This window comes from Jaculus jaculus, chromosome 6 (assembly GCF_020740685.1).
Source record: "Jaculus jaculus isolate mJacJac1 chromosome 6, mJacJac1.mat.Y.cur, whole genome shotgun sequence".
Taxonomy (NCBI): Eukaryota; Metazoa; Chordata; class Mammalia; order Rodentia; family Dipodidae; genus Jaculus; species Jaculus jaculus.
This window is the reverse complement of record NC_059107.1, coordinates 94,176,759-94,203,451: the sequence shown is the minus strand read 5'-3', so window position 1 is coordinate 94,203,451 and position 26,693 is coordinate 94,176,759. Positions and strand designations below refer to the sequence as shown.

Genomic DNA, 26,693 nt, shown 5'->3' with positions numbered 1-26,693 from the left:
CAGCACTTGATATGCCCACAATGAAGCCCAAGTGTTTTCCTGTTTGGTTCTCATCTCCTGTATTTTTGTTATCAAATCCAAATTCAATTTACACAGAAAGGAGGTCCTGATACTGCACTCAGCTCTCAACAACTTTCTTCTAACCTGATACCTTATTCTTATACCCCATCATGCTCTTGTTCTAAAAAATCTAAATCTCGTGGAATTGTGACCCAAGGTCTTCCTGACATTGCATTAGTCTTGCTATTGTTCCACTACCATCGCCATTTCCTGCCTACTTATGTCAAGTTAGGGCCGGCCGGCCCATGAGCTTTTCTAGGCCTTCTGTCTCCTTCAAGCCTCACGAGACATACTGCTGTCCCCACTGGCCACCACTACCACGCTGCTTTCCAATCTCAGCACGCTTCATGCCTGCGCTGGCTTGAGTGTGGCGAGCTGACAGTCTTCCCCACAGCCCTTGTTTCAACTGTAAATTTAACAACCACGCCTTTTATGACAGAAGTTCAGAAAGAACTTAACAGGAGGAAAGCTAACATCCTATGTTTAGGTTTAAAAAAATCAGTTCTGGGCTGGAGAGATGGCTTAGCAGTTAAGGCGCTTGCCTGCAAAGCCTAAGGACCTATGTTCGACTCTCCAGGTCCCATGTAAGCCAGATGCACAAAGGTGAGGCAAGCACAAGGTTGCACATGCCTACTATATGGCACAAGTGTCTGGCATTCAATTGCAGTTGCTGAGGCCCAGGTGTGCCAATTCTCTCTCTCTCCTGCTCCCTCTAGAAAATAAAAATAAAAAATTCAGTTCTGTAAGATAACAATTATTCTGATCTGATCACTATATGTTATATATGTGTGTTGAACTGTACTCCATAAATATATGCAATTATTATGTATTAATTAAAAATAAAAATAGGGGCTTCTCACAGCCTAGAAAAACAAAATTCCTCTCAATGATTTAAATTCTGCCTGCTACGTTTGTAGATTATTTTTGTGTCAGTGCTTAGAGCCATGCTCTGGCAAGCAGTGCTCAAGTTCTCTCTGGGTTTTGCTCTCAGGTCTGCCCTCTATCATTGCCTGACTGCTCTCCTCTGGCCAACCTCCAGCCTTCCTTGTCCATATCTGACCTGCCTCCCAGAGGACCAACACACTTCCTTACCAGAAGCTGCAAGCACTGCCTGGCACAGTAGATCAGTAACTAAACTCGGACCCTTCATCTATCACAGAAGACGGCAGTGGAAAGCACACGTACTAGTAGAGGGTAAGGTGGTCCAGCTGGCTGTGCATGTGGACAGGGTACGTCTCTGCCAGGTGAATCAGCTTTTCAATTGCTTCATAGATGAAGATAATGCAAATCAGGGAGGCAAATGCTTCTTCAGTGAAGCGGGTGATGTAGCAGACGAGGGAACTGGCATCAGTTGCTACAAGGACAATGCACAGGAAGGCAGTCCACAGTCCGATACAAGTTCGCAGGGAGAGGTATGAAAGGGAATAATCTCTGGAAAACAACAAAGGTCATCAAGAAGCATGGATGGACGGCACTATCAGACAAAGAACCAACGGTGGCTAAGTCACCTGACGTTACTGACACGGGTATTGGAACCAGTTTGTCCACAATTCTGTGTACTCTGCTCCTAAATAAAGCTCTGGGACAGCTATGTTAAGGATTTGCTTCCCAGGGGCCACCTTCCATAATAAAGATATAGACAGACAGGGCTAGAAAGATTCCATGGTTAAGGCACCTGCTTGCAAAGCCTGAAGGCCTGGTTTCGTGTTTCCCAGTACCTACACGACGCTAGACGTGCCGCGTGGCGAACGTGTCTGGAGCTCACGTGCAGTGGCACTAGACCCCTGACACGTCCATTCTCACGCTCTCTCTGTCTACTTGTAAATAAATAAATAAAATTCTTAAAAAAAAAAAGACATAGACAGTGGGGTGTTGGTGGAAGATGGCTTAGTGGTTTAAGATGCTTGCAAAGCCTGGTAGACTGGGTTTGATTCCCCAGTACCCATGTAAGGAGATGGCACAGAGGAGCACATGCATCTGGAGTATGTTTGCAGTGGCAGGAGGCCTTGGTGTGCCCATGTTTTTTCTCTCTCTCAAATAAATAAATATTTTAAAAAGAGGGAATATCCTTCTTTCCTAAAAAAAAAAAATATGGAGAAAGAAGGAAGTATCTTATATATTACATTTCTGCCATTAGTCCAATGTATGTAAGCTTATTCGTGCAGTAAGAAAAGAGGGTTGGGTCCAATCCCCTGTGCTGGTATTTATAATACAAAATGGGGAAAAAAATCTTACAAGGAAGGTAGAGAAACTAGTTAAGATCCATCTACCATTAACAATCAGAATGAAAAGGAAGGACCATAGAATAAATTAAAAATTGGTTTGAGGGGATGGAGAGATTTCTTAGTGGTAAAGGCACGTGCTTGCAAAGTCTAAGGACCTATGTTCAACTTTCCAGGTCCCATGTAAGCCAGACGCACAAGGTTATGTGAGTGTGCAAGGTTAGACATGCACACAAGGTGGCACACACATCTGGATTCTATTGCAGTTGCCGGAGGCCCTGGCATGCCAATTCTCTCTCACACACACAGAAAAAATTACAAAAAATAACTGGTTTGAGCTAGGAGTGGTGGTCCATGTCTTTAACCCTAGCACTCAGGAAGCAGAGATAAGAGGACTGCTGTGAGTCCCTACCTTGAAGGAAAAGCAGTAAGTGGTCTGAAATAGAAACGGAAGGGGTATATTCGTTAGGACTCTTTTCTTAAAACTTAAGTCATCCTGGGCATGGCAGTGCACGGCCACTGCCCACTCAGAAGGCCCGGGCGGGAGGACTGCGAGCCCAACACCATCGCTGCCCACACAGTAAACTCCAGACCAGTCTGGTTTCACACAGAGACTCTAGCTGAAAATTAATTAAAGGTTTCTAAATCAATATTTTGTGATGTAGAGAGATAGCTCAGCAGTTAAAGGTGCTTGCTTACAATGCCTGATGGCTCAGGTTTGATTTCCCAGAACCACACAAAGCCAGTTGCATAAAGGGGCACATGCATCTGGCACTTACCTGCAGTAGCCAGAGGCCCTGGCATGCCCATTCTCTCTCTCTCTCAAATTAAATAAATAAGTAAGTAAAAAAAATCAATATGCCAGCCTGGTATGGTGGCACACACCTTCAATCCCAGCACTCAGGGGGCTAAGGTAGATGGATTAGTATGAATTCAAGGCTAACCTGGAGCTACTGAGTTCCAGGTCAGCCTGGGCTGGAGTGAGACCCTATCTCAAACAAATAAATACATCAGTCTTTCAATAATGGCTGGAGATGCTGGGGGGAGATCTGTCAGTACAGTGCTTCAGTTCAGTCCCCAGAACCCATTCTTTTAAGGCTCACAGAGTGATGCAGCAGTTGGAAGTGGATCTCTGAGGCTTTCAGGCCAGCTGGCCAGTCTGGTGTACTTGGCAAGTTGCAGGCCAGTCAGAGAGGCTGTCTCAAAAAGAGGTGGATGGCACCAGAGGTTGACATCTGACTTCCACAGGCATGTACACACATAAGCACCCTCGCCCCGCCCATGTACACACACACACAAATAAAAATACATAGAAATAGTAATGACAGGAGGATATTAATCAGGTTCTTTAAGATGAGAAGACCTGCTATTCCAGGTAGAACATCAAACCAAATGATATTTTTTCCATGGGTTTCTCACAAATCATAATATATACCTGCTCCAGCATTGATATTCCTGCCTAGAAGCCTGGCCTTCATCCCTAGCAGTATAGTAACCACATCTAGGTAGTTTTAAAGAAAACTATGGCAGAATGTGGTGGTGTGCACTTTTAATCGCAGTATTCAGTAGGCAGAGGCAGAGGTAGGAGGATCGCTGTGAGTTTCAGTCACATAGGGAATTCCAGGTTAGCCTGGGCTAGAGGGAGATCCTACCTCAAAAAACAGACAAAGAAAAAAGTAATAATAAAAATAAAACTATGTCTTACTTGCAGAATTTGAACAAAATCTTTTCAAATACCAGCACTGGCCCAGTGCTTCCCAAGATGGTGAGAGGCTGCCCAGCAAACAGGGAGTATGCAATCCCAGTCATGGAGGCTCCAAACAAGGATTCAATTGCGCTCTGAGAAGGAAAAAAAAAATCAGTCCACAGCCCCTCAGTGGAGAGTAATCGTGTTGTGCAAACTCCTGACGTAGCAGCGTGTGTGCCTGGCAGCCACCTGCCTGTACTGCTTCTCAGCAAGAGCGACGGGCACACAGTACCTAATACTCTTGTAAACAGATCTTGTGCTAATAACGCTGGGGCCCAAATCCATCTGCATGCAATCCCTCAAGTAAGTTATGCTCTTCAGTGACTCAATTTAGCATTCAAAGATATATAAAAAGCACAGTGATGTAGTTCACACCACACACTGTGACATGGAATCACTTCAAACCTTCTTTTCAAATGGCATCAATAGATCCATTTTCCATTCTTAGGTGATGAGCAATTCATCTGGGCAACCATCCACTGAAAGTGACATTCAAGCAGAAGAGCATGTGCTGAGGAGGACTGTCCTCTTCTTCCACACTAAGTCAGGACAGCTCAGTAACTCAGGAGAAAGGGTCCAGCCTCCTCAGTCCCGGCCAGGTAACAATGTCCCCCTAGAGAACCTGGCTGCTACCACAATACTGGATCTTGGTGTGGGCATTAAAGTGGTTAGAAGTCCTTACTATGCGTCCCTCCGTGGCTTCTCCAAGCAGTCCCCCGAAGGTGATGACCGGGGACATGCAGGCACAGTACAGGAACAGGAAGGAGGCCAGGCACTGCAGGCTGAGCGCGTCCCGGAAGTCGCTCCAGTACCAGGGCCCCTTCCGCTTGATGTCCAGCACCAAGCCCCCAAACAGCCTGCAGAGACAGGGCGACAAGCCTCTAACGCAGCCCCTCTTCCACAAAAGCACATGAACAGCGCACATTTGAAAGCATTTCGAATGTGCTCTGTACTGAGGTATGTTGTTTGCAAACAAACCCCAAGTACAGGAGATCTCTCAGGGAGCAGTACTGATTCTTTTGCAATCAAGGGCAGGACAAAAGGTAATTTTTTTTGTTTTTTGTTTTTTTGAGGTAGGCTCTCAATGTAGCTCAGGCTGACCTGGACTTCACTATGTAGTCTCAAGGTGGCCTCGAACTCACAGTGATCCTCCTACCTCTGCCTCCCAAGTGCTGGGATTAAAGGCATGCACCATCACGCCCAGCTAACCAAAAGGTAAATTTAAACGCTTTGTCCCAAGCATGAAAACAATTAATTTTGGTAGGCATATTACCCATTTATCAAAAAGTTCAAAAAATTAACTAGAAAGCAATTATTAGCTTCAAACTTCAAATTCAGAGTGGTTAAGGAGAAAATAAGCAAAAGCACTTTGAGATAATAAAATTACTAGTCTTAGTAAAGGTTTTCCAGAACTATCACATACACTTTCTTACTTGAACAGCTATCTGCTTCACTCATGCACTTGACAAATCGTAGCGGAACCCTGGTGCCAGGCATGGGGCCAGGCACCGGGGACGCAGCAGTGGGCAGGCAGACCCAGCCCTCCCTCTCCAAGACCACAGCCAGTGCAGGAGACAGGCAGTGTCGCAGCAGCAGGGTGCTCTGGAAGCACAGGCTGGGGTGGGAGGCATCTCAGCAGGAACTCATGGACTGGGAGATGGCCAAACAAGGCAGAGGGGCCAGCACGGGGACACCTAGCGGTAACAGCATGTGGTAGGTTCAAGACGCTGGCCGAGACATGACCTGATCACATAGCACGAGGGCAAACCCACAGACAAGTTTGGAGGAGTTGAGTCACAAAGGCCCATGAATGATTTCAATAAATTTATCATAACAACATACCAAGTTTCTGAAGGGCTATACACAGTGGAACAACATAGTCCGTCCAACATGCATTCTAAAAGGATCCCCCTTGTGGCGGTGTGATGGCGGGAGCGTGGAAGGGGGGGGTCGGGGCCCCACGAGGCACAGTCAGCTGCCCACAGATAAAGCGGGTGAGAAGCAAGCTCTCCTTCCAGGGAGGAGCGCTGCTCCCACGTCAGTCACAGTCTACGGTGGAATCACTGCGCCAGAGCGACACCACAAGACACATCACCTGATGGCTTCCACGGGGCAAAGGCATAAGAAAAAGAAATGAAAGAAAAGGAAGAAGGACTATGATAGAATGGGGACATAATAACCAAATACAAACCTTGATTGGATCCAACATCAAACAAATAAACTCCAGGAAAGATGTTGCTGATGATCACCAAAAACATATGCATTGAGCGTGTAATGATTTAGAAATGACTGCTGGCTGGGTGTGGTGATGCACACCTTTAATCCCAGGCCTGAGATCACAGCCTGGCCTAGAACAAGACCCTACCTCAAAAAGTGTGTGCGTGGGGGTTAATTTCATCAGATTTTTATTAGCATAATTGGGTTTTAAAAAGTTATTAATAAATAAAATCATACTGAGGCATTTATAGGAAAAATGATATTGGTGCTTTGGTTCAAAATCGTCTAAAGACATAAAATATATGAAAAGAAATAAAATTTGCAAAATGTTGGTAACAGCTGATGGGTATTTGGGGGTTACATTATACTATTTATTCTTCTTTTTATATATTTTAAATTTTTTGTAATAAAAGGCTAACATGAAAAACCCAGTTACTCTCCCTTATAGGTTTGACCATCTGTTTCATTCTTTCTGTCTCCTAGGAGCCTGGGGAAGTATGAGGAGATCTGGGACCTGAGGCAGGAGGGAAGACCCAGCCATTGCTCCCTCCATAAGTGATCTCTCATCGAGCTGAGCTCAGCGGAGGACACTGCTCTATGCTGTGCACTGATCTTTTCTTCTGGCTTTGGTGGGGTGGCTGGGCTTACTATAGCTCTATTTATGGCAGTAACATCAGCTTGGGTATGGGATGAGAAGAGAGAAGAAAAGCCAGCTTTAAACCTGCCTTAGCTTCAGCCAACCCGGCAAAACCCGATCAGGCACAGGTACTATCCCTAGAAACTGAGCCTGGATCACCAGAGCTCAGTCTCAGGGCTTCAAACTGAAACTGTCATTGAGAATAAAGTACCGTTTGTCTTACCCTCCTTTGGAAATTAGACTGCAGCAAGATTCAAGTGTTTCTGGGTCCTTAGCTACTATAGCATCTTAGATCTGAGGACTGTCACCTCCTCAGGACATTATGCTGGAAAAATAACATCCTCCTGTATCCCACTGAGGCTATCTGATAAGCTGCCATGACTGGTCAGCCCATGGGCACTGTCGACATCTTCACAAAGGAACGTCTGTGAGTAACGGACAAGAGTTACATGAAACAGATTTATGAGAAACCATGAAAAGGAAGGTATCTGTCTGCAGAGCGGTTCTTGAGGGAGGTGAGAATCTAGGGCTCATATCAATTGCAAAACTATAAATTCGAAAATGATTTCTGAGGCTGGGGGATGGCTTAGCAATTAAGGAACTTGCCTGCAAAGCCAAAGGACCCAGGTTCAATTCCCTATAACCCACCTAAGCCAGATGCACAAGGTGGCACATGCATCTGGAATTTGTTTGCAGCAGCTGGAGGCCGTGGTGAGCCCATTTTCTTTCTACCCCACCCCCACCTCTCTCTCTCTCTGAAATAAATAAAAATAAAATACTTTAAAAAATGATTTCTGGGCTGGAGAGATGGCTTAGCGGTTAAGCGCTTGCCTGTGAAGCCTAAGGACCCCGGTTTGAGGCTCAATTCTCCAGGACCCACGTTAGCCAGATGCACAAGGGGGCGCACGCGTCTGGAGTTCGTTTGCAGTGGCTGGAAGCCCTGGCGCGCCCATGCTCTCCCTCTCTCTCTCTCTATCTCCTTCTTTCTGTCTCTGTCACTCTCAAATAAATAAAAATGAAGAAAAAAAATTTAAAAAAAATGATTTCTGAATACTTTTATGGAGTTACCCTCATACTTCATTCATACATAAAGTCATACCATAGTTGTACAGCTAACACAAACAGCAATTAGACAAGAGTAACTCATATTTGAGACGTCCTTTCTCTTCCAACACTGTTCTTAATGTTCAAGTATTGTGGGGCAGGAGGCACACAGGCTATGAACTCAAGCTTGAAGCAAGAAAGGACTTACTCACTGGAGGGTCCCAGGCTTAGCGACCTCCTCTGAAGGACATTATTCTGGGGAGCTGACTTAGGGAGCCCTTCCCTGGAGGGCTTTAGGGACAGGCCAGTCATTTGTTTGCCTGCTGTGCTTTGAAAGAAATCTGTGTCATTAACCCTTCCCAAAAATTTGCATCCCGAATAAAGGAGCTTCCTCTATGCTTTCTTCCTTCTAGAAGTCTCTGACATGTGACGCACGGAGAACTTCTTTAATCCCCATTTGAGCTGTGTGTGGTGGCACACTCCTTTAATCCTAGCACTCAGGAGGCAGAGGTGAGTGGATCACTGCGAATTTGAGGCTAGCCTGGGACTAGAGAATGAGTGTCAGGTCAGTCTGGGCTATAGTGAGACCCTACCTCAAAAAAAGCAAAAACGAAAAACATTTTTTTTTTAAAGCTGAATTTGTGAATTAAAGGTACTTGATGCTTGTGATTAAACATGTGATAGATAGTCCTTTCACTATGGGTTTGTTTAAGAGGTGGAGAATCAGGCACCATTTCCAAGATCTTATAACTACTGAAGTCCAATATATTGGTGACCCAATATCTCATGTGGAACTGATCATAAGCATGGGACTCTCATATTCTATTTTTCTTGGCACCAAAGGAGTCCTGAAATCTCATCTCTGCATAGATTTGTTCAAAGAAACCCCTTCTGTCTAAGTTCTATTACTTCAAACTCTAAGACCTAGGGTGTAGACACATTTCTATATCAAAAAGATATTGCCAGTTATGGTGGCGCACACCTTTAATCCCAGCACTCGGGAGGCAGAGGTAGGAGGATCGCCATGTGTTCGAAGCCACCCTGAGACTACGTAGTGAATTCCAGGTCAGCCTGGGCTAGCGCAAGACCATACTTAAAAAAAAAAAAAAAAAGTAAGTAAAAAGTCGTTCAAAAACATCACCTCCTCTGAGACAGTCTCAGTCTTAGAACATCCCTTAAGACAGACGCTTCCTCATGGCCTATTAACACCACTCCCCTGACCACCCCCTACGCAGAGCTCCCGAGACTTTAAAGTTCTCTTCTGCAGCGGCCTCTCCATCCAAAGGCTCCTCCTTTCCCAGCGTTCTCTAGAGCACCTGTCTCCTCCTGCCCTCTGCCGCGTTTCTACAACCACGAGACATTCTTCTTTAAGCATACTACTACTCAAGTGCCATTCCCTCCTGTGTTGTCCCCCGTTCTGACTTTGCCCTGTGTTTTCAAGAGTAAAAATAAATCATGCTCTCCAATTTCAAAAACTCCTTGAACTTTTATTGGGAAAACACTGAGGGTAAAAGAGGAAGTATGCAGATGGTAAAAGCAAGGAAACAGACGACATAATCTGCTTTCTGTGACCTGAGTCCTGCCCTGACAAGCTCTACCCCAGATCCTGTGAGCCACACTCAGTCTAGAGCCAGACCACACTCTCAATCTTCTCCCACAAGAGCACTGCAGACACCACTGATGTCATATCATACCTAATATCCTCCTCGTTTACATTTTCTACCTGGGAAACGCAACCTCCCAGTCCAGGGACCAGCTGCCCTCACCTACCATAAAGGTCCTCTTCCTTGAATACCTATTCCTAAAAGAGTAGATTTCATACCCCTGAGAGACACACACCTAAGGAAATACCTTTCCTCCAATCCGCTAAGGGAGGTTCTCATCTGAGCGATGGTGCAGCACATGTCATAGCTAATCACTTTCCACCACACAACAGAGATCATGCTGAACGTCTACTCTACGCAGGGCACTGTGATAGAACCCTTTTTTGTTTTGAAGAAAACGGTCCAGCAGGAAACACAACTAGTCACGCAGTGATAATAAGCGTGGTAAGCGCTACCGCAGTGGTCGAGGAAGGGGGCGTCAGAGATCAGTGACACTGCACAGCAGCAGTGCCTGATTTCTACCGGAAGGCTTTCCAGATGAAGTTACACCTAAGCTGAGACAGAGGGTACGTGGAGTTCACCGGGAGTTGAAGAAACGGGAAGTATTCAAATTAGAGGAAACAATGTGTGGGAAGGGCTGAAGGAGAGAGAACATAAATCGTTTGAGAAACTTGAACGACTGAACAAAACGTTAAGATACATTCCTAATATACACAGGAGTTCTATTTGAAAAGCCAACCCCAGACAATGAAGCCCCGCTACAAAGAATGCCCAAAACAAAGAGCCCCCTTCCTTTACATGGAGTCTACTGGGTAGGCAGTGCCAGCTGTGAGGCTCAGAGCTTACCGCCCAGTGCGCTGAAGTTCTGGCCCGCTGTGTCCCCCATGGGGTTCTGGTTCTACGTGGCAAACGTTTCCATTTGGAACTCCAGGCATTTTCCTTTTCTCCTTTTAAAATAAAGCCACAAAATTAGCAACGTCAATGTCTATCTGTCCTTCTGCTAACAGGAGGGAGTGGTGGTAAGATAGATAAACCAAAGCAAAAATAAATAAATAAATAAATAAATCCGCAAGCTTCCAGATATGTTTATTTTATATACTTTTTATTTATTTACTTATCCATTTATGAGAGAGAGGCACACAGAAAGAGAAAGAGAGGGAGAGAAAGAGAGAGAATGGATATACCAGGGCCTCTAAACCACTGCAAATAAACTCCAGAAACACGTGCCACCTTGTGCATCTGGTTTTATGTGGGTACTGGGAAATCAAGCCTGGGTCCTTAGGCTTTGCAGGCAAGCACCTTAACCACTGAACTATCTCTCCAGCCCCATGTGAACTTACTGACTTGATGCAATTTATTTACTTTCCTGGAAGAATGTGCTTATTTACATATTTTTTTAAAAAAAAACTTCTGGCTGGAGAAATGGCTTAACAGTTAAGGTGCTTGCCTGTGAAGCTTAACGACCCAGGTTTGATTCCCCAGTACCCATGTAAGCCAGATGTACAGGTGGCTCATGCATCTGGAGTTTGTTTGCACCCATTCTCTCTATCTGCCACTCTCTCACAAATAAAACAAAACATCTCTTCCTCTGCAGTAAAATCTGACTCCTTACTACATCTTCCCAGAAATAAAAAAGGGCTCCAGCATCAGATACGAACATCTAAGCTTCTGTTTGAAATCTGCTTCTGTGTAATCTTTACCTTAAAGTTCTGTCCTACAAGATCACTAAATTCCTCTCGGGCAAACTAGAGATAATGGTACCTTTCAGGAAAAGTTGCTGAACAGGCTAATGTCACATCTATAAAACACCTGGTCTGGTGACTAAATACACAGAAGTTCTCTTCCCATCCTTTAAATGGCAGAACTATGGGGAATTCCATTTGCTTTCTCTATACAACTTGCCTTTTCATATGATGACTTTATATATGATATACTTCCAAGAAATATTTTCTTGCTCCTCTCTGTCATCCTTTAATCAATCCTTCAAAATTTAGATTAAAATTTTTCCCTAAGTAACTCTAATACCTCATCACATATGAACTAATCTGGTTTCTGCAAAGTCATTTTTAAATTGTTGTGGTGGTTTCAACAGCTCCCAAACAGAGATGGGCCCCCACTCATTTAACACATGCACACCTGGGCTTTGCTTTATCAGCCACCACGGGCTTACATCCATGCATGCCTTACCTGGGAAGGGACGTTTTTGGGTGGCTCGATTCTGATGGACGGGTCCCACTCCCCCGGAGGGAGCACCGTCACCTGGTCTAGGAACTCATCGATCCCTGCCAGGAGGTCATCTCGCTCTTTCGCCTTATATGCCACATCATGAAAAATCTACAGGGAAGGAAAGACCCTTTAAGAAATCTGAACGTTACTCTGAACAATTTCCAAGCCGGGCACGGTGGCTCAGGCCTTTAATCCCAGCACCAAGGAGGCAAGGTAGAAGGACTATTGTGAGTTTGAAACCAGCCTAAGAGTCCAGGTCAGCATGGACTAGAGACCCTATCTCCAAAAACTGAGGGGGCTGGAGAGCTTCATTAGCAGTTAAGGTACTGGCTTGCAAAGCCTAACAACCGGGTTCGACTCCCCAGAACCCATGTAATGCAGATGCACAAAGTGATGCCTGCGCAAAGGTGGCACACGCAAGGTGGCACATGCATCTGGAGTGGCGGAAGGCCCTGGGGTGCCAATTCTGTGCCCCCTCCCTGAAAAAAAATTCAAGAGGCTATGAATATAGCCACTTGATTTCTCTCCGTCACGGGAATCCAAGATGCAGAAAACTTAGCACTCAGAGAAGTACAAGAATATTTTTTTAAGCTGAGTGTGGTGGTACATGCCTGTAATTCCACCACTCACAAGGCTGAGGCAGGAGGATTGCCTCAAGGTCAAGACCAGCCTGGACTACAGAGTGATATCAAAGAGAACAAAAAAAGTCTCTACAGTTGTACAACCCTATTATCACTATAGAAGGAAAAGCAAGACACATGGATATTTTTAATCATAATGTTTCAAAGTGGATGGAATGACTGATAATGATCCTCAATGAAGCAATCAGAGAGGTTGTAGCACAGCTCATACCCCCCTCTGCCTTCAAACCTCTACCGTGCGGCTGACACGTGCAGCACAGGAGTGGTTCAGAATAAGACCAACGCGACGGACTTGATAAAGACCAGCCACCCCCATGGCACTGCCTAAAAGCAGATTCCTGGCCTTTACACCAACTGGTCTCACTTACAGGGAATGGAAGTGAGGTTTCTTTATGCAAATAACTTACATGTATTTAATTGAGCACCTTCTCTAGAACGTTAACTCAGGTTTAATGCATTGCTCTAGACATTCTATTTGGCAAGAGTAGTTTTCCCAGAAAAGGATATTCCTACATTTCTGACTATTAAAAAAAGAACAGACCTGGACGTGGTGGCGCACGCCTTTAATCCCAGCACTTCAGAGGCAGAGGTAGGAGGATTGTGGTGAGTTTGAGGCTGCCCTAAGAATTCAGAGTGAATTCCAGGTCAGCCTGGGCTACAGTGAGACCCTACCTTGAAAAACCAACCAACAAACAAAAAAGGCACAGATAAGCAACCATGGTGGCGCACATCTGTAGTCACAGCATTCGGGAAGCTGAGGCGAGGATCGCATGTGTGGTGTTCGAGGCCAGCCCGGGGGCACAGGAAGAGCCTGCTTGAAAGGGGCGGAGCCCTCCCATCACAGGCTTTCGTAAAGTGCCCCGAGCTGCTCCGCAGAAGCCAGCACAGTGCAGGCAACAGTGGACACGGCATGAATGACTGACAGGCAGAAGCGGCGTGTACCTCGTCTGTCATGATGGTGGCCATGGATCTGCCAATCTCATGGTACTGCTGGCCTTTCCCTACTGGACCCAGTAAGATAAACAAGAACCTGGAAAAACATGCAAAAGAGGAAGTTATGCTAAGTAAGCATGAAGAAGTGATATCTTATTCCTCTTTAAACAGCAAAACATTTCTCTTGTCCTACCAAATGGAAATTCTATTTCTGTGTCTGAGAGACAGTGTGCGTCACATCGTGTCACCATGACTGAATAGACAGTGTGTGTCTCATCATGCAGCCATGACTGAATAGACAGACAGTGTGTGTCACATCATGTAGCCACGACTGAATAGACAGACAGTATGCGTCACATCGTGTCGCCATGACTGAACAGCTCCACTACAGACATCGGAAACTACTTTAATGGCATTGTTCAATGATGTGGCTATATGTCTTAGGGTTTCCATGGACACTATTCCTAGCTATAAAAGGATTTTTTTTTTTCAAAACATGGCATTGTACAAATTCAAGGTTATCTGATCCATTCATTGTTCTATTAAGAAAATGATTGGGAGAGGAGAAGCGTAAGAAGTTGAAATGATCTAGCCCTGGAGAGGAGTCTAGACTGTGTTCTGGACATTGACTCCTCTATAATTAGCAGGGCTCTCACTCACTGGCATCGACTCCTCAGGGCACATGAATAGCCTTCTGAACAAATGAAGGCGTATGTGCAGACTCCACAAGCCCTGCCCGGACTGCAGACGCACAGTACCTTTGCTGTGTCTCTGGATCTGGCTCTGCAGAGCTTTCAGTGTGAGACTGAGAGGCTATTATAACGAGCAACTGCCCCTCGATGTGCTCCTTCAATGCACCTTACATTTCTATCTCCAAGGCTGTAGGGTAGCAGGTAGTCAAAGCCCTAAAAGTGAAAATTCCTCCGCATAGTGGCTGATCAATTGTACCCATTTTCAGAGCTCACTGTTAAATTTCAAGAACCAGTCTCCAAATCAGTTAGTCATAACTACTGGTGTTAGCTAGTCTCTTTCATCAATGCCCACACATGCATGCACTTCAAGTGCAATGCCCTGGGTTTCACCTCCACCTTTACCTTGTTGGGATTGGCACTTCTGTCAGGCCTGAGAGGAGAACAGCTGGAGAGAGCCGCACAAAGGCAACAATGGGCCGGTCCAGAGTATCCACCTCTCCAACCAAGACGTTGGAGGCCTCTGCCCCAGTAGGAATTTTTTTCATGAAATGAAGGTCCACCTGAGAGTTCAAAAGAGCTTTCTGACTATTTGGGAACCATCACCTTAAACATCAATTACTCTGACCACACCTTTTATTAACATATCATTTTATTGTTACAACAGTGTTTTTGCACACTGTTATATTTGATCCTTATAAAAACCCTGTATGGTAGATGAAACTATTTGAAAACAAAAGAAAAAACAGGGGTAAGGAGACGCTAGGGTATTGTGCTTGCTGGGGGCAGAGGGTAGTGAAAACTGAGGGCAACCAAAATCTATCAAGATAAGAAAAGACAGCTGACTCCCTGGCAGGAGATGAACCACCCACCACACCATCCAGGACCAGGTAAAGCCACAGAGGAGCTGGAGAGATGAGCAAGAGCACTGCTTCCACGGCGAGCCTGACACCCTGTGCCAGGGCCATGCATACAGACACTGAGGAGACTCAAAACGCACCAAAGCAGAAATCCAGAAGCTGCTGAGAGCTCAACACTAAACTGGACTTAAAGCACACCTGCCAAGGCTCAGGGAACTTTGTGGAGGGGGCAGAAAGACTGTAAGAGCCACAATGTAGGAAGAGATATCTGGAGGCATCCCCCCCCCCCCCAGTGACTAACTGCCGCTCTCACAGCTCATAACCCACAGCCCCGTGGAACACTTGTTGGTGTCTCGTCCCCTGCAGTTCCTTCTCAAAAGGTTTTGCTTAGACATTAGTTTTACAACTGCCTCCTAAAGCTACCTTGTGGTTGAGACTGCTATTGTGGGCATAACTGTGGATCTCAGAAAGCATTCAGGTGCTTGAAATGGGAAGTAATATAACCCAGAGCTTGAGCGGCAGTCCTCCTTGAGGAGGCATGGTGGAAAAGGAATTAAATCAGAATGTCTGGATTTAAACTTGGATTCTTTATTTTAAAAGCTCTGTGATCCTGGGCTAGTTTAAGTAGAAGCTTTGTATGGACACATCATGTGTTGGTACCATCATTTCCCTCCTCCCTGCCCCATTCCACTGAGGGCCCTCTTCAGTGGGCTTGCTGGCATTCACCATGGGTGTGGGTCTGGGTGTGGGTCTGGGTCTGGGTCTGGGCCTGGGTGTGAGTGTGAGTCTGGGTCTGGACCTGGGTTAGCACAGGCTTTGTGGGCAGTCTCAGCTTTCAGTATGTTGAAGCTGCAGGAACTCAGAGTCGGCCTCACCTAGACTGGGCCTACAGAAGGGGAAGATGTGAACAGATATGCCTCTCTTCCACAGAAGCAGCTGTGGTCAAGAAGAAAGGATCTTGAAATACTAAGGCTCACCAAATTCCAGTGACTGGATGCTAAGTTCCACCAGAGATAACCTTAGGCCTAGAAACCAACTTCCCACGTCTGCTCACCTTGCTTAAGTCCACAGGACTATGTTCACAATTCACTCCATTTTTCACTTCAAGACTTGTAGTTGGCATGGACTGAGGAGATACAGTTTGACCTATTTAAAGAAAATCAAACAGAATCTGCTAAGTGCCTGACCTTTTTTTTTTCTTTCTGACACATCCTATCAACATCCGTTGACTAATGACTTTTCTTAGCAAGGCTGCATAGAGACATAGTTAAAAGGATCATCAAGTAGGATCCACTCATTCCTATCATATTACTAACTAGTGGTAAGGGGAGGAGGGCAGAGGTCCTAGTAACTCTGTGCCTTCCTGAACATATCATGGTCTTCTTTTATTACTCTTATTATTAAGGCAACAATTTTTAATGAGAATTGCATTTAAATGACCTCTACAAAGGAGTTTTTAAAAACATAGATTCTGGGATGTGGAGATTGCTCAGTGGTCCAAGGAAATTGCTTGCAAAGCCTGTCGGCCTAGGTTTAATTCTGCAGGACCCACATAAAGCCAGATGCACAAAGCAGCACATGGGTCTAGAGTTTGCTTGTAATAGCAAGAGGCCCTGGTGCGCCTATACTTTCCCTCCCTCCCTCTCTCTCTCTCAGAGTTAATAAATAATTAAATAAATAAGTAATATTTAAAAAAACATAGACTCCCAAGCAAAGCTCTCTACATTATAATTCAGTAAACAAGGATACTAAGCGATGAATATAGATGAGGGTCTGTCCGGCCACAGAGAAAGAACCAACCAGCAGCTGACACTGAGTGTTTACAACCACCATGAACCTAAATAAAGACTTTACACAGATTAATTTGTTGAAATCCCACAATAAACTGAAGGACTAGGTCCTATGATTGTCTCTATTTCACAGGTGAGACTTAAAGAGGTTTAGTAGGTTGCCCAAAGTCATACACCCTACAAGTGGTAAAGCCAAAATCACAAAGCTAGAGATCTAACTGAAGAATCTGTAGTACAGGGCTAGGAACATGGCTCAGGGGTTAAGGCACCTGCTTCAATGCCACCTGGCCTGGGTTCAATTCCCCAGTACCAATGGGAAGCCAGATGTACAAAGTGGCACATGTTGTGAAGTTTGTTTACAGCAGCATGAGGCCCCAGCATGTGCACTGTCTGTCTTTCTCTTACGTAAAGAAAGAAAGAAGAGCTAAATGTATATGCTATGCTCACCAAACTGCCTGGTAAGCACTTCTCTTAATGTTCATACCCATATATTAATGTTACTCTCACTTTCGGTGAGAGAAGCTTCTCTTTTCAGATGGCAGTGATCTTGGGATGACTTAGAAGGCACCATGGTGCTGAGAAGTGACAGAGGAGTGCTCAGCACTGAAACATCATGATCACATCTTCCAAGGCTCAGGGTCCATTGTGGAAGAGGCGGTGGAAAGAATGTAAGAGCCCAAGGAAGGGTAGGACTCCTTACAACATGCTCCTCCAGACACAAGATGGTCTGGATATCCATGACCTCTCAGTGCCTGACACTACCTACACAAGACCCTCATAATAGGAGGAAAAGATCATGACATCAAAATAAAGGAGAGACTGATTGAGAGGGGGAGGGGATATGATGGAGAGTGGAGCTGTAAAGGGGAAAGTGGGGGAAGGGAGAGAATTATCATGGGTTATTGTCTATAATTATAGAAGTGTCAATTAAAAAAAGTTAAAGAAAGAAAGAATTTTTCTTCTCTAGTCCAAGATATTGGCTTACTCCTAAAAGGCTCCAGTTTACTTTTTCTGGCCCCAAATTATTCTCAATATGGATATTCTCCAAAAAGTCTAATAATTTTTGAGAGTACCTTAGGGCATACATCCCTTACCTTAGGGTATAGTTCCCTCCCTTCATCCACTGATATCAAAAGTATGCCTTCCAAGTACACCAGAGAGAGACACTCTTCTTTCTAACCACCAGAATAGCATCTTTGCAGGCATGGAAAGCTATGAGGCACATACAGCCTCTACCCTCTGGTAACTCAGCACCCCAACGAGTTCCCAAATACCTTATTAATAAAGAGAAAAAGAATCACGCACGATAATCTTACCATTTTTATCCATTGAATGCGGATCAGACTGCTTCTTGCCAACCTCAGCAAAGGACCGAACAATGGGAATAAGGTTGTTTCTCTTCTTCTCATTCTGGTGATGGTGCTTTTTGAGGAGGGCTTCCCGTACTTTAACCCTCACACTGTCATTCAGGTCACTGAACAGCTCCTGCTGGTCCAGTATCAGGTCTGGAAAGCAGGCATTAGTATGGATAATCAAACTGAGGGTTCATGAACCCAACTAAACCATCAGGCAGGGCTGGGGAGGGGTAAAGGGTAGGAAGAAGCAACTGCGTCAGGGTCACTGAGGTAGAATTTCAGCTTCAATGTCTGAAAGAGCATTAGAAGATTATAGCTGTGAAAAGTTATATTCATTTGACGAAATTGTGTTTTTAGGAGCTAGGAATTTAGCCCTAGCAGTAGACTGTGTATATGAATAAATATTTAGGGACAGGTTCTCACTATGTTAATCAGGCTAACCATGATCTAACTGCTGGGCTCAAGGGATCTTCCTGTACCTGAGGTCTGTTGGGGGTAGCTTGTTTAGCCAAAACAATGAGCTCTGTGCTCGGTGAGAGATCCCATCCAAAAGAAAAAAGTGGAAAATGACTAACTAAGAAACACACCAGATGTCGACTCTGGCCTCCACATACAAGTGTGCACGTCACTCATGCACACACACATGAGTGCATACCAAACTCACGTACACATGCAAAATAGTAAAAAGATCCTCCTGTAGAAGTAGGACTAGAGGCATGTGCCACCCTGCCCAACTAATTTCATTACTATGGAGAACAAAGCATACAGAGAATTTATAAGTGCTAGAACTGTGTACTGCGAGCTTTATATATGTATCTATCTGATGTTTATAAAAGCCCTTAAGCCAGCTGTCGTGCCACACTCCTTTAATCCCAGCACTCTGGAGGCAGAGGTAGGAGGATCTGCAGTGAGTTCGAGGCCACCCTGAGACTACATAGTGCATTCCAGGTCAGCCTGGGCTACAGTGAGACCCTACCTTGAAAAACCACACATACACACAAGAAAAAAAAACCTTAGAAGTAGGTATCATGATCATTGTCACAAATGAGGAAGCTAAGGACTGAATGTTATAAAATTCCCTAAGCTCTTATACCATTTTCTTTTTCTTTCTTTCTTTCTTTCTTTCTTTCTTTCTTTCTTTCTTTCTTTCTTTCTTTCTTTTTTTTGTTGTTGTTGTTTTACGAGGTAGGGTCTCACTTTACCTCAGGCTGACCTGGAACTCTCTATGCAGTCTCAGGGTGGCCTCAAACTCACAGTGATCCTCCTACCTCTGCCTCCTGAGTGCTGGGATTAAAGGCGTGCACCACCACGCCCAGATTCATACCATTTTTTTTTCAAGGTAGGGTCTCGCTCTAGCCCAGGCTGACCTGGAATTCACTATGTATTCTCAGGGTAGTCTCGAACTCATGGCAATTCTCCTACCTCTGCCTCCTGAATGCTGGGATTAAAGGTGTGCACCAACATGCCTGGATCTCACACCTGTTAAGACACAGAGCAGTTATTCATATTCAAGATGGACTAACTCAAAACCCTACATTATTACCAACTTTCTTCTGTTACCTGGAAACTTGCCTGACATCCCCTTCCTTCAAAGGGTTAACATTGTGATGATCGTCAGGGGGACTGTAACTATAGAATTCCAAGTAGCTATCAAAAGGGGAACCTATCAGAAAAATTAACTAATCACTCACCTTAGACAATTACCAACCTTTAAACTATCAAGCCCAACAGATTTGAGGGGAAACCCCAGTACTTATTGTGGTCAGTCTGGCTGTTAATGGTGCAGGTGCTGGAGCTGCAGACCCCAGTTCATACTAATTGTATGAGCTTCGAGATTTTAGACAAATTCCATACTATACTCAAATATGAAGCTGAAATTATCATTCCCCTTAGAAGGTTGCTATGGAAAATTAATTGAGATGATATACAGACAGCACTGATGCACAGTAAACACTTCATCTAGACTGCTTCTTTTTTTTTTTTTTTAATTTTTATTTATTTATTTGAGAGCGACAGACACAGAGAGAAAGACAGATAGAGGGAGAGAGAGAGAATGGGCGCGCCAGGGCTTCCAGCCTCTGCAAACGAACTCCAGACGTGTGCGCCCCCTTGTGCATCTGGCTAACGTGGGACCTGGGGAACCAAGCCTCGAACCGGGGTCCTTAGGCTTCACAGGCAAGCGCTTAACCGCTAAGCCATCTCTCCAGCCCTAGACTGCTTCTTATCACTAACATTGTGAGCTCATTAGGGACAACACATGAAGAAGCACAGTGGGCTTACGTCATCCTGCATACCTCTCCCAAGCCTCCCAAAACCTCAAGCTGTTCTTTATTTTTCCCCTCATTCAAGACTACCCAAGTGCCAGAAGCAATGAGTAAATAAGGAGATTGTATTTTTGTATTCAGGCAGAAGATACACATTTCTGTATCTTTTTCTTTATTTATTTGGATTTTCAAGAAAAAAATTATTTACTTGCAAGCAAAAAGAGAGAATGGGCACACCAGGGCCTCCAACTGGTGCAAACAAACTCCAGATACATGTGCCACTCTGTGCATCTGGCTTTATGTGGGTACTGAGAAATGGAACCCAGATTGTTAGGCTTTGCAGGCAAGCACCTTAACCTCTGAGCCATCTCTTCAGCCCTTACTTGGATTGTTTATTTTGAAGCAGGGTCTCGCTTTAGCCCAGGCTGACCTGGAATTCACAATGGAGTCTCAGGGTGGCCTCAAACTCATGGAAATCCTCCTACCTCTGCCTCCTGAGTGCTGGTATTAAAGGCATGTACCACCACACCCAGCCCTTATTTGGATTTTTGAGACAGGGTTTCATGCAGAACAGGCTGGCCTCAAACTTGCTATGTAGACAAGGCTGGTCTTGAATACCTGATTCTCCTGTCTCTACCTCCCAAGCACTTGGATTATAGGTGTGTGCCATCACGCCCAGTTTAAATTTATGCCCATCTTTAACTTTTATGTTAGTTCATTCATTCCCTCATATTATGATCATGCTTCATCAGAATTCTTCCCCATGAAAGAAGCATCAATCCAGGGCTGACCTCTCCACCTACTGCTTTTGTTTCTTCTCTCCAAATTAGTCTACTGTTGACCCCCATTTACTACTCCCTTATTTCTTCCTCCCTCAAAGTTTGCAGATGAAAAATTCCTCAGGCCTACTGGCTCTCTTAGTGAAACTGCTTCCAGGGCTGGGAGATGGCTCAGTGGAAAAAGCGCTTGCTTTGCAAGCGTGAGTACCTGAGTTTAGATCCTCAGACTTCACACAAAAGCCAGAAACTGAAGCCAGCCAACTGGTCTGCTTATCTGAACGTGTTTGTGCAGAAATGTACAGAGAGCTGGCAACAGTGATGCCATCATGAGCCTTAAGGACAGTTGAGGTCATTAAGGTCCCTGAAAATGGTTACAATACCTTAATGTTGAAGCATTTTCATAAGATTTAATTTTAATGTAACTTATTCTAAGTTTGATGAAAGCTAAGAATTAATAAATTGCATGTTAAAAAAAAAAAAGCCAGGGCTGGAGAGATGGCTTAGTGGTTAAGCACTTGCCTGTGAAGGCTAAGGACCCCGGTTCGAGGCTCGGTTCCTCAGGTCCCACGTTAGCCAGATGCACAGGGGGTGCACACGTCTGGAGTTTGTTTGCAGAGGCTGGAAGCCCTGGCACACCCATTCTCTCTCTCTCCCTCTATCTGTCTTTCTCTCTGTGTCTGTCGCTCTCAAATAAATAAATAAAAATTTTTAATTAAAAAAAAAAGCCAGAAACTGAGCCGAGCATGGTGGCGCATGTCTTTAATCCCAGCACTTAGGAGGCCAAAGTAGGAAGATCACTGTGAGTTCAAAGCCACCCTGAGACTCCACAGTGAATTGCAGGTAGGCCTGAGCTAGAGTGAGATCCTACCTTGAAAAAGAAAAACAAAAAGTGCCAAAGCTGCAGCAAGCTTCTGTAATCCCAGTATGCAAACAGTGAGAAGGGAGGCAGAGACAGTAGAATTTTCTGAAAGTCTGACCAGCTGGTCTGGAGAACACAGCAGTGGAGAGTAAGAGAACCTGGCTCAAGCAAGGTGGAAAGTGAGGACTGGTTCTAGAAACTGTTCTCTAAGCTCCACACACGTGCCACGACACATAAATACCTGCAACCAGCCAGGCATGATGGCGCACACCTTTAATCCCAGCACTCGGGAGGCAGAGGTAGGAGGATCGCAGTGAGTCTGAGGCCACCCTGAGACTACATAGTAAATTCCAGGGCAGCCTGAGCCAGAGTGAGACCCTACCTCAGAAAAACCAAAAATAAATAAATAAATACCTGCAACCAACAAACATATACAATACACATGAGTCATATACATATGCCACAAAAGAAACTGCTTTCAATTAAAAAAATCTTCAGTTGCCAAATATTATAGATGTCTTTGTCTAACCTGACCTTAGCATTCGGCAGTGATAAACAAAACTCTTCCTCCCTTGGCTTTTATAATTGGTTGACTACTTTCTTTCCTCTCCCAGTATCTGCCTCTGCCTATCCCTCCCCCAGCCTGTGAATGTGACTGTTACAAGGGGGGGGGGGGAGGCCTTTGCAGATGAAACTAAGGATCTCAGGCTGACAGCATCCTACGCTATTGGAGCAGGTCCTAAACTTGACGTCATTATAAGAACACAGAGAAGAAGCACAGAAGATGAGAATCCATAGGAAGACAGGCGGAAGTTATGTAATCAGAGGCCAAAGAACACCTGGAGTTGCCAGCAGCTGGAAGCTGGAAGGATCGAGGCAGAGCCCCCGACACTCACCCGCCACCCAGAGCCTTCCACGACAACACAGCCCCACCTACACTTGACTTCTGGATCCCCCACCTCCAGACTCTGAGAGAAGTCTGACTGGTTGGTTGGTTGGTTTTATTTTGAGTTAAGACGTCACTATATAGATCAGGCTACCTTTGAACTCAAGTTCCACCTGCTTCAACCTTCAAGTGTTGTAATCCAAGGTATGCACTACAATGCTCAGTTTAAGTTTCTGCTGTTTTAAGATCATACATGTGTGGGAATTTGTTAGAGCAGCCTAGGGAGCTCATATCTAACCCTCTTCTCGCCTCTCTAAGCACTCTTTCTCAGTCTCCACAGACCTCTCTTCCTCCAACCTACCTACAAACCCCCTATAGGCAAGCCTTGGGCAATTAGAGTGTCTATACACCCCAATTTCCAACTTCAGCCTTCCATCTTCCCTCCCTTAATAATTTCAACCACCTCTAAGACTATAAGCACCAAGCGCCTATGAACTGATGACTTTAAACTGTATCTTAGTTCAGTGTGCACTCTCTCTCTCTCTTGTCTCATCAAAGCTCCAACTGCCCATGAACATCTCTAGCTAGATGTCTTCCACACTCTAGAATTCGTAAGTACAAAACCAAACCCATTCTCCTTCCCAGTACAGTAGACCCGCTTATTCTCTAGCCATCCAGTCCCCTGCACCAGAATCCTTAAGTCTCCTGCATTCCCCAAACCAATCTGCTAAATTGGTCTAAACAACTGTGCCTCCTGAGTTTCACTGGAAACTATCCCCTGCCCTGTACCCTCTACCGCCACTGCCCACGATGTAGACAACTCACTCCACCTACTGCAATAGGCTGACTTATTTCTCCCTTAAATTCCATATTGCTGTCATCATTATCTTTCTAGTATGCAAATTTAATTAATCACTGTCCTGCCAAAAAGCTGTCCAATCTCTACTCACTGTTTACAGTTAATTATAACTTAAATTAGTCCCAGGGATTCTTCTACCTAAGAACACAACACAAATCTTTTATTTATTTGCAAGCAGAGAGAGACAGAGAGAAGAGAGATAGACAGAATGGGTGCACCAGGGCCTCCAGCCACTACAAACGAACCCTAGATACATGTGCCACTTTGTGCATCTGGTTTTATGTGTATTCTAGGGAACTGAACCCGGGCTGTTAGGCTTTGCATGCAAGCCCCTTAACTGCCCAGACATCTCTCCAGGCCCAAATGGTTTTTAAATTTAAAAAATAAAAATAAAATTTATTTGCAAAGCCAGGCAAGGTGGCACATGCCTTTAACCCCAGCACTCAGGAGGCAGAGGTAAGAGGATCTTTGTGAGTTCAAGGCCATCTGAGACTATATAGTGAATTCCAGGTCAGCCTGAGCTAGAGTGGCACCCTACCTAAAAAAAAACCAAATAAAAGCCAGTGTGGTGGCACACGCCTTTAATCCCAGCACTCAGGAGGCAGAGGTAGGAGGATCACTGTGAGTTCGAGGCCATCCTGAGATTACAGAGTTAATTCCAGGTCAGACTGGGCCAGAGTGAGAGCCTACCTCGAAAATCAATATATATATTGGCAGCGGGCGTGGTGGTGCACGCCTTCAATCCCAACACTCTGGAGGCAGAGGTACGAGGATCACCGTGAGTTCAAGGCCACCCTGAGACTGAATTCCAGGCCAGGCTGGGATAGAGTGAAACTCTACTTTGAAAAACCAATATATATATATATATATATATATATATATATATATATATGAAATATTTATTTATATTATATTTGTATATATATATGAAAGCAGAGAGAGAAGAGAGACAGAGAGAATGGTTGTGTCAGAGCCTCTAGCCACTACAAACTCCAAATGCATGAGCCACTTTCTGCATATGGCTTTATGTGGGCACTGGGGAATCAAACTTAGGTCATTAGGTTTTGCAGGCAAGTGTCTTTACCACTGAGCCATCTCTCCAGCTGTTTTTTATTTTTATTTCTACCCTGCATGCATATAGATAATGTGATTTGATCATAATCCTCTCCCTAATACCTTCTTTTGTCCCCCTTCCCTTATCTTCCTTCCACTGGATCCCTTCTTCTTCCTCCTAGCCACTCTCCTATTTTTTAAGTTATTTATTTTTTATTTTGGTTTTTCAAGGAAGGGTTTCACTCTAGCCTAGACTAACCTGGAATTCACTATGGCGTCTCAGGGTGGCCTCAAACTCACAGCGATCCTCCTTCCTCTACCTCCCAACTCTGCCTCCTGAGTGCTGGAATTAAAGTTATGCACCACCACGCATGGCTCCCTCTCTTATTTTGATGTCCTCTTTTTTTTTTTTCTTTGTCCTCCTCCATCATCCATGATGAAATGTTAGGCCCAATATATTACAGGTCTTGAGCAGGTAATGCAACTGCTGTCAGGTCATAGATAGCAATTGCCACTTCATTTCCAGCATTTCAAAGCACTCCTTCCCACCCCTTGGCTCTTATATTCTTCCTGCCCCCTCTTCTACAATATTTCCTGAACCTTGACGGGCACACAGCACAAATTTTTAAAGGGACGCTCATGAAGCCACAGTCAGTGAAGTAGAGACGTGAGCCCAATAGTAGACATAAGAATTCCATCTCCCAGACAGCCAGTGTTGCTTCTGTCCACCTCTCAAAAGAGCTGACACACCACCCCATCAGTACAGACCCCAACAACCCTGGGTCCCCACAAGATCCCAGAGACAGAATTAGGTATTTGAAATGTAGAAATCAGGCTGAAGAGATAGCTCAGCAGTCAAAGGCACTTTTTGCAAAGCCTGAAGGCCTGGGTTCGATTCCCTAGTACTCATGTAAACCTAGATGTACAAAATGGTACATGCACCTGGAGCTCCTTTGCTGTGACAAGAGGCCCATTCTCCCACCCTCCCCACTTATAAATAAATAAAATTTTTTAAAAATGGGGTTGAAGAGATGTCTTAGCAGTTAAGGCGTATGTCTGCAAAGCCAAAAGACATAAGTTTGATTCCCCAGGACCCACGTAAGACAGATGCACAAGGGGGTGCATGCATCTGGAGTTTGTTTGCAGCAGCTGAAGGCCCTGCTGTGCCTATTCTCTCTCTCTCTCTCTATCTGCATCTCTCTCTCGCTCGCAAATAAAAACTTATTTTAAAAAATGTAGAAATCAGCCAGGCATGGTGGCTCATGCCTTTAAGCCCAGCACTCAGGAGGCAGAGGTAGGAGGATTGCTGTGAGTTGAAGGCCACCCCGAGACTACAGAGTGAATTCCAGGTCAGCCTGGACTACAGTGAGGCTCTACCTCGAAAAACAAACAAACGAAGTAGAAATCAGCAGGATATGGTAGCACACACCTTTAACCCCAGTACTCAGGAGGCAGAATTAAGAGGATTGCTGTGAGCTGAGAGCAGCCTGACGCTACACAGTGAGTTCCATCCAGGTCAGCCTGGCTGGAGACCCTGCCTTGAAAAACAACAAAAAACAATGTAGAAATCTCACACCTGCCAGGCGCAGTGGTACACACCTTTAATCTAGCACTCAGGAGGCAGAGGTAGGAGGATCTCTGTGAGTTCAAGGCCATGGGAGACTACATAGTGAATTCCAGGTCATCCTGTACTAGAGTGAGACCATACCTTGAAAAGCCAAAAAACAAAACACAAAAAACAAACAAAAAGAGTGAAAATCTTTAACCTGTCCAGCTGAATACAGGTCATCCAAGGGAAGTTTACACATGCACCCAGGTATTTCTCTAACCCTATTCACCGAAATAGGCGCTCAATAATCCAGCCACACCAGGAAACCCCATCAGACATGGGTCTACCGTGCATACCACACTGAACAAGTAGGAATGCAGCAGCTGAATTTCCCGCCTCTCTCTCTGCCCTGTGTGTCA

At 44.9% G+C, this 26,693-nt stretch overlaps 1 protein-coding gene and 1 non-coding gene across 2 annotated transcripts in view; one reads left to right on the top strand and one right to left on the bottom strand.

The window, feature by feature from the left end:
• The window catches only part of Slc4a8 (solute carrier family 4 member 8), a 102,518-nt gene that overhangs the window by 27,676 nt on the left and 48,149 nt on the right, over positions 1-26,693 (bottom strand). The window contains exons 6-14 of the mRNA XM_045151502.1: positions 17,987-18,175; positions 15,935-16,026; positions 14,426-14,583; positions 13,341-13,428; positions 11,719-11,865; positions 10,378-10,478; positions 4,712-4,886; positions 3,988-4,121; positions 1,246-1,491 (exon numbers count right to left, since the gene is read on the bottom strand). Coding sequence (XP_045007437.1) covers positions 1,246-1,491; positions 3,988-4,121; positions 4,712-4,886; positions 10,378-10,478; positions 11,719-11,865; positions 13,341-13,428; positions 14,426-14,583; positions 15,935-16,026; positions 17,987-18,175 — 1,330 coding nt within the window. The remainder of the gene's footprint in view (positions 1-1,245; positions 1,492-3,987; positions 4,122-4,711; positions 4,887-10,377; positions 10,479-11,718; positions 11,866-13,340; positions 13,429-14,425; positions 14,584-15,934; positions 16,027-17,986; positions 18,176-26,693) is intronic.
• Positions 21,319-21,447, top strand: LOC123461954. The gene has a single exon (XR_006637998.1). It is a non-coding gene; the product is annotated as a small nucleolar RNA SNORA33 (small nucleolar RNA).